Raw genomic sequence first — 12,131 nt, 5'->3', positions numbered from 1 at the left:
CCACCAGTTATTCTTGCATGCTAGGTGGGACTGCATACTACCGGAGGGTTTGAGGAAAGCACACATTGGGCCTCATTACACGGAAGGCGGTAATGGTTAACGGCCACCGTTAATGGTAACGGTGACAGTTAACCATTACCGCCCTAGTACGAGGTCCCTTAGCGGGTTGGTGCTTTAACGCCTGCTTTTTGCAGGCGTTAAAAACCAACCCGCTAAGGGACCTCGGAGCTAATTACGGCACCGCAAAATTGTGGTGCCGTAATTAGCGCCTTCCCCATTCCCATAGAGCCCTATGGGGCAGAAATGGGAATGGGGAAGGGCAATGGCGGAAGGGGGATTTACTGCCCCTCCAACCTTGGAATGGGGCGGTAAATCCCCTTTCCGCCAAGGAGGTGCCGGTATTTTACCGGCATGAGCCATGGCGCTAATAGCGCCATGGCTCACCGCCTTCCGTGTAATGAGGCCCATTGTGTTTCTCTCAAAAATGGGGAGGCAAAGGTCTTGGCGAGGGTTCTAGCTCATCACATGTTAGGAGTTATAGGGCATCTAATTCATCCAGATCAGTGTGGCTTCATGCCATGTAAGTCCACACACATGAACCTACGCTGGGTACACATGGTCTTCCACAATCTTGCACCCTCTAGCCCTACTTGCAGTAGATTTTGAGAAGGCATTAGATTCCTTGTACTGGGGCTCGCTGTGGGGTACTATGGAGGGAATGGGGCTTCTGAAGAATTTTGAGTTGGGTGCGCTTGCTGCATAGCTCGTCAGTGGCAGAAGTAAGGGTTAATGGGATCGCTTCCAGGACCTTCCCCTGGGGCGGGGCACGAGGCAGGGATGTGTACCCTCTTGCCTCGCCTCTACTCTTCACGCTGGTGGTGGATAAAGCCTGGGTCTAGCCCGGACTGTGTAGGATTTAGAGGGACATGGGGTGTTGAAGAGGTGATCTTGCTATACGCAGAAGACCTGTTGATTTTATATGTGCAATCCCTCTGTCTCCTGCCACGCAGTTACACCATACTAAATTTCTACCAGGAGCTCAGTGGTCTGATGCTCAGCTGGCAGAAATATGTCTTTTAGCATGTACAGAGTGGGAATGTCGCAACCCCATCGGACTGCCCCTACAAAAATTATCCATGACTAGATTCAGATACCTGGGTAATCCAGTTGGGTGGATACCTCTGAGAATATTTTAGATTAAACTTGCACCCGATAATTGAAAAATGTAAGCTCGATGTCGCACACTCGCAGACAGAACTTGATGGGAAGAGCAGCCCTCTTCAAGATTATATTTTTGCTTAAGTTTCTATATGTGCTGCAGAACACCCCTCTCCTGGTCTCCAAGATGGTCTTTGGGAAGATTTAAGAGGGTTCTCCGCGAACTGTTGTGGGGGTGGGGGGAGGTAAACAAGTGCATATCGCCCGATAAACTTTGCAGGGCTCGGTGTGGGAGGATGGGATTGGCCTGTCCTGCTTACAATCGTAATATTGGGCTGCACAATTGGAAGTGGTGATCGACTGGCTGGACAGGGATCCCAAATTGCCACACATTGCAACTGAGGGCGGTAGAATGCCGGGGAGGCCCTGTGTAGAAGCTCTATATAGGAGGCGGGTGGGAGGGTCTGTGCTTCTGCTTATGATCAGGCACGTGCAGCGGGTATGGACCGAGGCACACGGGCACATTGGATGGGGAGGGAGGCCTACATTAACTTCGGTCCCCGAGGCAGTGAGCAATTTAGATATCCTGAGATCTCATATCTCCGAAACTAGACGTCGCCTACACTGGCTATCGGTCACCCAATGAATTACCCTCAAATCACTATCACTTACACATAAATGCCAGGCCAATCGGGGACTGCTGCTGTACCTGTCCCGATTCCCACACAAAACTTCTGATCGCCCTAATAGAGCAGCCCTAGTACGCTGCCTCCTATTACCCAGGTTCAAGCTGCAGAAAGCAGGGGGGTGCCGTTTCCCGGTGCTCGCCACCAGGCTTTGGAACAACGCACTACCCAATCAGAGCAGAATCCTCATTCCACTCCTTCAGATGTAAAGTTAAAACCTGGCTTGCAGCGCAGGACCACTAGAGCTAACCCCCCCGACACCTGGCTCACAACAAGCTGTTTTTTCTGCTGGGTGACTTGCCTTCCTGTGGAACACCCTCCTAAATATCCTCTGCTTGTAAATGGACTTGTAAATTATGTATCTTCGTGTACATCTTTGTATCTGTAACCCTAAGAAATGTGCCCAGATGCCTTTTGGGCCAGGCGTACTATACAAATAGACCAAAATACAAATAGATGCAGCTGACTCATGCAATGAGGTCGCAATTCCCAGTCCTGAATGATGTCCCTCAGTGTTCACCGCTGGAGGCTAATATACTCCCAGCACGTATCGAGACCAAGGTCACTTAAACACTTCACCAAGTTAGATCCACTTTCGGGGTTTGGGAGCTGTCTGTCCTCAGACATAGGAGGGGGAGGCATAGGCTCTCTGGATCCCGAGGAGTGGGGGGAAGTGGGTATTTCCGCTAGGCTTTGCCTCATTCAGTATAAGATCCTACATCATGCTTACTACTCCAGCATAATGCTGAATGAATTGGGGAGGGTTGAGAACGACAACAGTTTACGATACAGGAGACCCAGGGTCACGTTCTTTCACATATGGGAGTGTTCACAGGTTCCATTTTTTGCAGGGAAATGTATTGGCAGACTGTCAGCCGTACTGGGCTCAGAGGTCGCTAGAGACCGAAATGTGTGCTGCTTGGGATATGATAGGTATTGGGCTTCACCAAATAAGAGAAGATGCTTGAATGTAGACCTGGGACAGATTTAATAAGTTATTGCCTCACTTTGCGGGTGGTGGGGGATGGAGGGGGGGGCGGGCGGAACACCCTTGGTCTGCCAGATGGTTGGCAGAAGTGGACAAGCTCTGGAGAGACGGTGTTCAATGTACAGGGGTGTCCGACGAAGTTTGAAAGTTTGGGGTAAATGGGAGGGGGGGGGAAGCTGAGCGTATGGGTGCTTTGTTTCGGATTTGCTGGGGTGTGGGGCATGACTATTACAGGTCGCTCCTAGGACCTTAAGTTGTACGATTGGTTCCTTTTTGTCTTTTGGCTGTTATCGCACTGATATGGCAAGCAATGATTTGTGGGTTGTTTCTTCATTAAAAACAAAAAAGTTATATTAACCACATTTCAAAATGATTTTTTTTTTTTATCTACTTCGGTTGAAGGAGGAAGCAGCAGCTACAGCAGAAGAGAGCACGGATGCAGAGCCTGAGCAGCACGTCTTTAATCAGGATTCAAATTCTGTTGCAGCGGTGAGCTCAATATTGCGTTTTGAAGCACATATAAAAAGCTAAAAACCTATTTATTTACTCCTCTTTGACCTTTTACAAAACGAATACAGTATTTATTTGGAAGGTCATTTGGTGAATTGTCTTTATATGTTACAGTTGACTGTGTTAGACTGACGTTTGCTGTAAATTACACTAATTCATCCCTAATGAAAGTTCCTGCAATTTCAATGCTCTTGCTGGAGAAACTTAACAGTCCTGCAGTGCCTGCTTTCCGTCATGGGCCGATTCATAACAGTGAAATAATGCCTAGCACTTCGCGATGAATGATCAGATTTGAATTCCAAAATTTCAATACATGTTGAATACAGGAAATACATTTTTATTTTGCAACACAAAATTACATGCCCATTAATTCTTTTTTCGTGCACACATTCTCCTTTCACATTATTCATCATGTGCCTTTCATTGTTAAATGATGGGAGTGATTGTCTGTAAAAACGAAAGCCAAAAAAAACAAAGCCATTTGGTTGTATCCATTACCCTATATTTATAGCTCTGATTGAAGCTTGGAAGGGTTCTATTCCAGCTAGCAAGTTGCCCTTGCTGGGCCAACTTTTGATATTGTCAATCTCGTACCATACTATTACTCTAAATTGTGGATTTTTCCATTTCTTGATTTAGTGAAGCATATCCATGTTTCACTGGAGGTGGAACTCTTGTATGGAGTAATTTGGTGATTCTTATCAACTTTGAAGGTATGTGGCAATGACAAGATGTCAATTACACTCCAGACATTTTGTACTGGCTCTGGTTGGCAGCTGCATTATGGTAGTCATTTTGGTCCACAGGAAGCTTTTTTACTTCCCAAAGGCTTCTAAAATTGAGCTTCTTAAATTTTGAAATTGGGGCATTTTTACTTTGCTTCCCTTTTACCTTGTGTGTGATTGGTCAAGCATGACAACTTGGGGTAATTTCCCTGTTGTGACCTTTGACCGAGCACACACAAATGTGCAAGGTTGCCTGGACTCAAGTGCATAGGCTCGAAGTCTGCGATTCATCTGGAATCCACATCCCCAGATTTTTCCTAGGAGAATACCTGGTTTGTGGCCAGTGTTGGGAAAGATTTCTATTTTCGACAACTTTCTCTCCATATTCTATGGTCCCCCTCACCCTGCCCCCACCCAACCTTTTACTTTTGTTTTTGACCTGTCCTGACTTTTTACAGAGAAGGAAAGCGGTTTGCTTCGATTCCCTGGCCTTTTTGATCATTTTGTCAATTGCAAACTGGTCAGTCCCTGAGACTATCCATACTGGGAAACGGGGGGCCGGGGGTGTTTCTAAGTTTATAAAAGATCCGGAACCAAGCTAATGTTGGTACTGTCGGGACTCTGGGCTAGCTAGCCTTTTGGTAGTAGCCCCTGAGCGTCTATCCGGGATGTTGGGGAAAATTATCATTTATAGCTAATTTCCCTTACCTAGTGAGTCCCTCAGCAGCTTTGCTGGATTTCTGGGGTTTTTGTATGAACCCTTTTCCCACTCTTACATGTTTTTTTCCATGTGTATTGCTACTTTTTGTGTTACACAGCACCTTTAGTGCAGTGACACAGGGTTGTCTCTAAGACTTCCCACTGACATCATTTTTCTACGGCTGACTACTGTCCCCCAGAAACAGGTAAAGTTGCCATTTACTTTATGTAGTCATTTAACCTACAGACCCAGTACACCCCATCTTACATGGAGTATTGGAAAGGGTTAACTCTGATCCCTTTTTGTCTGTACCTCCTGGAGCCTTGTTTCGCTCCCTTAACACGAAGACTTGGCTGGTGGCAGTGGTATCTACCCCAACTTTTCTACTGCGATTATAGTATATTAACGTGGTACTGTTTTAGGCTATTGTGTTAGCCTCGAGCATAAACCCGCTTGACCAAATATACTTTATTTTGGCACAGGTCGGGTTTAGTCGCTATTTCATTGTGTTAACATCCTCTTGTGTTTTACTTTGCGCGGCAAACCAGGTTTGCCTTCTTTGTTCGCCGTCCTTTGGCGGGCTTCTGCGAAGAAGCCCTCCTTTGGCATCTGGGTGTCTAGGTGGGCTGAATGTGAGGGAGGGGTTTAGTAACCCCCTGCACAGGGTTGCCTTGGAGACCCGAGTCGCACTTTGTGTCGATTGGCTGATGTGGTTGTCCGGGCCAGACAACCACCCTTCTAAGTGATTGACACCCAGGCTGTGTGAATGGGGGATTTTGGCATAAAAGGCAGGACTCTTGGGCTGGAAGTCAGAATAGCCACTGGAACTGCAAGGAACCGAAGAGAAGCAGAGAAGAAGACGGCTGCTGCAACTCCGAGTCCCGGTCAAGCTCTGCTGCTGTCCTGAGCTACCTACCCTTCAACGACAAGAGAAGATCCAGTCTGGAGTCTTCTTCCCTTGAGCCTGGCAGGATCAACCAGCTCACCTTTCTACAGCCAGAGAATCCTCTCCTGGGTCGAAATTGCTGCACGAAACTGTAGTGGTCCGGATAGCCATCAGAAGAGCCCTCTCTTGTTTTAAAGGAGCACACCTTTTATTCACCATTGCTTTGCTGCTGCTGGCCTCATCCCTGGGTAGTGTAGGTCGCTCCAGACATCCTCCTTCTTGTCCCCACGACTGAAGCTTCAGGAACCGTGAGTCTGCAGGAACTACCAGGAACAACTGCTGTGGCACCAGCTTTCTTCATTCGAATAAGGTACTGTGTGCATTTGGTCGTTCTCTCCGACCGACCTTGAGGAATCTGGGTGAACCCTTTTCCTTACCGAAGGCTTGTCCTTTCTTCCTTCCCTCTTATAACGTTTGCCTCCCTTTGACAATATCCAAGTAATCCTGGCAACGTTAATCCCGAACTGTTCTAATCGTGTGATCCTCGACAAGAGTCGAGCTCCATTTGACACTTGCGCAGGCCTGTTGACTATCTGTCTCTTAGAATACGTCCTTTGATACAAGTGCCTTGACAAAAGTGTTGCCTATGATTTTTATCCCCTTTTCCTTGGTTTTTATTCAATGTGTTTTGACTACGGTTACAATTCTCCCTGCGGGTACGCTTTTCTTTCGTAAGACCGCACTGTCATTACTGTCAAAAAGTGTGCGCTGCATAAACCCCCGGTAACGTCTTTTGTTTCACAACACCTGTGAAATCCTAATGTACTTGCCTTGAATTTGAACCAAAGGAATTGGTTGTGTGTGGCATATTTAGAGTGTGGTTTTGTTTAATAGAAGTGGTGTTTTGTGAACAGATGGTTTAAAAATAAATGTACTTTTATTTTTTTAACCAGAAACCTTGAGTCCGTGTTTGAGTCGCAGTAGTTGTAGTCCTTGGTGCAATCCCTATTACTGCTAATTTGCTCTTCAGATAAGTCTGGCTGCTCCGCTACTGCTACCACTATAACTGTGTAGTACAGGCTTGTACCAAAGGTTAAATTGTACCACCACTTGTAGACTTAATTGTCTATAGTGTTCCCTAAGGGTACTGCAGAGGAGTCTGCCTAACACAGGGCTACAACCAAAAGATCAGGAGCTATTGCCCCTTCAGCCACTCCCTGCACACCTCCTACCAATGCCTCTGCTGGGAAACTGTTTCTTTTTTGTCTTTTTACTGTTTTGGTTACTTTTCTTACAGTCCACACATCTTACAATGCAGTGCATAGGAATACTTATGCATTACCCTAGACTTGCACTAAAGAGTTTTGGTTATTTGTACATGTGCGTAAATACCTGGTGGCAGCAGTTATATTTTGATCTTTTTTGCAGTACTTTTAGTGTGCACATTCGCGTTTCCCATGCCTGGCTACTAAACGTGGCTAGTGCTGTAAAATGTCCATGCCTCAAGGTTTTTCGCTTGTCCTTTGGCTATATTCTTTCTTGCCCATCTTCCTGCCCTCTCAGGTCAGGAAATCCCTAATATGGTCATGTATTTGTCCAGGAAAGCTGTTTTGGCAGGCTAGTGCATACTATTTGTGTGTGGACCCAGGAAGTGGGTTTGGATTGGCTGGTACCAAACCACAAACTGGTGTTTGTCTGTGCATGCATGATTAACACCCACAGTGGTCACTGATTGAACCACTGATGGATGAGTGAGTGGTGCAGATCCTGGCCATTGAAGGGCTGAAATTAGGATAAGGGGAGTTATGCGGCCGTTCCAGTAAATCAGCAACTGAGCCAATTATCCTGCATAGCTGTGCAGCTGATTGAAGACGACTCAGGAAGAGGGCCCGGCGAACTTTCCTGCAACTGTCTTGGTGAAGCCCTACTCGACTACCTGATCTGAGAAAGCCCTAGTCGGTGCTTCGACCCTTGGACTGGTGGGACCAACCAGTCCATCTTCCCGTATTCCTGCAGCTGTGAGCCTTCATAATTGTCGCTGGACCACCCGGTGGACCAAACTGCTCTGAATTGAGCTACTGTGCCAGTAGCTTCGCTGTTCCGCGTTTTCTTCTGGAACTTTGGTGGTCGCCAGCTAGTCCTAAAAGTCTCCTTCCTGCCAAGTTTCAGCTAAGTATCCTTCCTGCCAAGTTTCAGCTTCCCATCCTCAAGGGTTTCTGTCCTGGGTGGCCATCTTCATTTTGCGACTGGAGAGATTCCTGCTGTCGATGATGTGCAGTGAATGTTGCTGGAACCCACTCCCGGCTGTCTGTTTCTTGAAGAGGCCTGCATTGGTGCCTGCTGCATTTCTACATCGAAAAGGTTTGCACTTGTTCCTGGACCTGACCAGATTCTTCCTTGCACCTGCAGCTCCTGGGCTGCTTCTACTGGTGTCTCCCTCTTCTCTCCCTCTCACACCTACATACTAACTCCAAGTGCTCACCATCAGCACAGACTAATTCCATCAACGAGAGTTTGAAAAATAGGTTCCCCAACAATGGATTCATGAACCAAGAAGATTTGGAATGCTCCATGCTGGATTAATGTTGAAAAATCATTAAGCTTTAGAATTTGGATGCTTGTGAATCTGCTTTGATTCACATGCTGTCCATCTAGTCTGACATCTAGTGGTAATAGCAGAGTATTTCATTTTTTTTTTAAGATCAAAAAGGGATGTCGACATGGGCATGACTGTAAAACTATCAGTGACTTGTAGTGTACTCAAGATTCTTCATGCATCGAGGTCCACACAGATTTTTTTTCCCCACCCTTCCGGTGAGTCGCTTTATGAAGAGCTCGTATTTTGAGATGATTTTGCAGTTTCCTGCGTCTTCGGCGCACATTCTGACTCTTGAACCTCTTTGGGTGTTCCTTGTTTTGTAGCTATGCAATCCTTTGACGCCGCCAGGGACCCAACGGCCGTTTTCTCGGCCTTGGCCTTCATGCTGTGCCTTACAGTAGGGAGAGTGGAGACCAGTTTTCTCTCGACACTTCTCTTCTGAGTATGCCTTTTTCCTTTCTTTCCCTCCGCCTCTTCCTTTTCTATGCTATTATGAAGAGAACTCCTTTTAGGTTTTGCCCTTCATGCACCAGCAAGTGTCTGTGGAAGGACACTTGCAAAGAGTGTAACCGTTATCTCCCTCGTGACCATGACGAACGGCATTGCAAAGCCTGTAAACTCTTTAGGCGTAAGACGCTTCAGGACTGGCGTACCAAGTGGTGGGCCACCTATGCTATGCAGGCAGAGAATTGCTCTCCCGCCGGCGCCTCATATGAGGCCATAAGCATCCACAGCTCCATTTTGGAGTTCGATGAAGTTACTGTGGAGTCAGCTGACTCCCGCATGCCCGTCACAAGCCCTGCTAAGCATGCCCTTTGCAGTGCGATGTGGAAATCACATCCTGATGTCAAAGGCACACATTGTGTTCCTAAGGCCAAACACACAACCCCTTGGCCTCCTTCGACGGACAGCGGCACCCGTAGGCATGTTGAAAGTTTCAGCGGGGCCAACTGAACCTTCTGGTTCAGGGCACGCTGCACCACTGCCATCGCGGCCAGCACAGAGTCCCAAGGCTTCGGTCTCACAGGGTGCCATCCCTAAAGTTTAGAGGCATGTTCCGAATGTATCGGTAGATGTGCCGAAAAGCGCTTCCCTTGTGAAAACTCACATCTAACTCCGGGAGAAGCGTTCCCAGGCCCCTACTTATGGTTCTTGCCCCCAGAAGGCCTCCTCTTAGCCTTTGCAATATTTCCCAGCATACCCTCGATTGTCATAGGCCCTACGGAGGGACCCTGTTTCTTCTCACTTCTCACATGTTAAATATACTACAACTAACCAGTAAGTCTCAAGGTAAGTACCCTGTGTTGAATGAACTGGTGTTACGAACAAAACACGTTACCGCGAATACGATTGCAATCACTTTTTGACAGTTCGGTCTACTAAATAAACGCGTATCCATGACACGAAATGCTACTGGGGCAAAACACACTTAGCACCTGAGATACCCAGAGGGAGTTGGAGGCAAAAATCACAGGCAATATTTTGGTTAGGCAGGCAGAATCAAGAAACACTCGGAGACAGGAGTCCGTCCGGTGGGGAAGTGGATGTGGAGGCCGCACCCCCCCCCCGCTTTCTTCCTGGCTGCCGCGGAGACGACGGAGTCCGGGTAGGCTGCGCCCGGAGGCACAAAGGGGGGCCGCGTCCGGGACCCGGTACTTCTTCTCGTACCGGTCTCTTCTAGCTGGCGTGGTGGAAGGGTTCTTGAGGAGGGCGAGGCCCTCATCCCAAATGTCGACTGGACTCTATGGGACGCAGGGTCATCTCGTCTGCAGCGACGACGATTAAAGCGGCCAACGCCTTGGCTATCGTGGCCCGCTACGACAGGGAGCTATGGTACAAACTGGCTCCCCTGCTGGACTTCCTACCGGACGACAAGAGGGCGGAGGCCCTGGAGATCCTACAGGAAGGTGAGGTGGCGTTGGACCACGCCATCACTATTGCGACGGACATCGCCGACACTGGGTTTCGCCAGTTGGGCAACGGCGTGTGCCTTAGGCAGCGTGGATGGCTCAAGGCTACGGACTTCCGTCAAGACGTACAGACCAGAGTCCTGGACATGCCGTTCGATGGGAACAACCTGTTTGGGAAAACAGTGGACGATTCCCTTCAGGCCATTAAAGCGGACACTGAGACGGCCCGGGCCCTTGGGGTTCTGCAGCAACGACGGACGCCCTTTCGGAGCAGCGGAGACAAGGGCGCCTCCAAAGGTTCCGGCGGCGGTTTCTCCACCTACCGTCAAGCGGCCCGCTCGTCGTCTCAGGAGGCCTACAGAGGACGAGGCAAGTCTGGCGGACCCCGCCGTCGTCGCCAAGGAGGTCAAGGCGGCAAAGCCTCGTCGAAACAGGATTGAACCGACCGTGGGGTCGGGCCCCCACCGATGCACCCCGGTGGGAGGCCGGCTGGCGAGCTTCGTCAGCGTGTGGGAGTCCATCTCCACCGACCGTTGGGTGCTGGACGCCTTAGCCCGGGGCCACGCGCTCGAGTTTCAAAGAAGGTGCCCGCGCGTCCCCCCCGTGGCCAGGAAAGAGCTTCACGTCCCTCAGCTTCTCCTGGAGGTAAGGGCGATGCTCAGGAAGGGCGCCATCGAACTCGTCCCAAAGATGCTTCGGGGCTCCGGAGTTTACTCGAGTTACTTCCTCGTGAAGAAGAAGACGGGAGGATGGCGCCCCATCCTAGACCTGCGACGTCTGAACAAATTCATCAAGGCGCAGAAGTTCCGGATGGTCACCCTCCAGCACGTCCTGGGTCAGCTGGAGGAAGGAGACTTCCTGTCGTCGTTGGATTTGGAGGATGCCTACTTCCATATTCCCATCCTAAAGGGGCATCGAAAATTCCTCAGGTTTGTGGTCCAAGGGCGTCCCTACCAGTTCAAAGCCCTCCCCTTCGGACTAGGGTCGGCACCCAGGGTATTCACCAAGTGCCTTGCACCGGTGGCGGCGCAGCTGCGCCGCGAGGGGATCCACGTCTACCCCTACCTGGACGACTGGCTCATCCGAGCCAAGACGAGGGAGCTCGCCGTGGAGCACACGGCAAGGACCGTCCAACTTCTCACGGACCTGGGATTCTCCGTGAACTACGCCAAGTCCCACCTGGTACCCGCGCAAAACGCACTGTTTCTGGGAGCGAAGTTCGACAGTGTCCCTTCTGGCCTCCCCGTCGGAGGAAAGGACCAGGTCCATCCTGGGCAAGGTACAGCGGATGTTGGCTTCCGACGCGGCCAAGGTGAGGTCCATCAAATCCCTCCTCGGAATGATGTCTTCTTGCATCTACCTCATTCCCATGTGCAGGCTCCGGATGCGCCCGTTGAAGGAGTTCCTGGACGCGCGCTGGATCCAAACGGCGGGCGGCTTCGAGGAGAGGATCACACTCGACGAGAGTTTCCGCCGAGCGGTCCGGTGGTGGGGCACCCGTGCGCATCTGACGGCGGGCATGGACTTCCAGACCACCAGGAGACAGTGACCACGGATGCCTCCCTGGAAGGGTGGGGAGCGCACACCGAAAATCTGCACGTGAGAGGCCTCTGGCTCCCGACGGAGAAGTCCCTCCATATCAACGTCCTGGAGCTCCGTGCAGTGTTCTGGGCCCTCAGGTCCTTCCTTCCGTCCCTCAAGGGCAAGGTGGTGAGGATCTTCACCGACAACACCACCACCATGTTTTACATCAGGAAACAGGGCGGAACCAGGTCCCCAGCACTGTCCAAGGAGGCGCAGGACCTGTGGCATTGGGCCGTCGCCCAAAGGATGTTTCTGGTGCCGTTTCATCTGGCAGGGATAAAAAACACCATCGCCGACTCACTCAGCAGGGAGCTGTGCTCGTGCCACGAGTGGGAACTCGGCATGATCTAGTGGATCGCCTCTTCCGACGGTGGGGCACACCCCA

The 12,131-nt window shown here is 49.9% G+C and overlaps 1 protein-coding gene across 4 annotated transcripts in view; it reads left to right on the top strand.

The window, feature by feature from the left end:
• Positions 1–12,131, top strand: part of TPR (translocated promoter region, nuclear basket protein) — a 2,097,972-nt gene that overhangs the window by 1,467,011 nt on the left and 618,830 nt on the right. For all 4 annotated transcript variants that reach the window (XM_069641376.1, XM_069641377.1, XM_069641375.1 and 1 more), the window contains exon 39: positions 3,235–3,321. In XM_069641376.1, the coding sequence (XP_069497477.1) occupies positions 3,235–3,321 (87 nt within the window). The remainder of the gene's footprint in view (positions 1–3,234; positions 3,322–12,131) is intronic.

Source organism: Ambystoma mexicanum, chromosome 1q, assembly GCF_040938575.1.
Source record: "Ambystoma mexicanum isolate Mex_15411 chromosome 1q, UKY_AmexF1_1, whole genome shotgun sequence".
NCBI lineage: Eukaryota > Metazoa > Chordata > Amphibia > Caudata > Ambystomatidae > Ambystoma > Ambystoma mexicanum.
The sequence above is the reverse complement of the archived record's forward strand: the minus strand, read 5'-3'. Positions and strand labels throughout refer to the sequence as shown.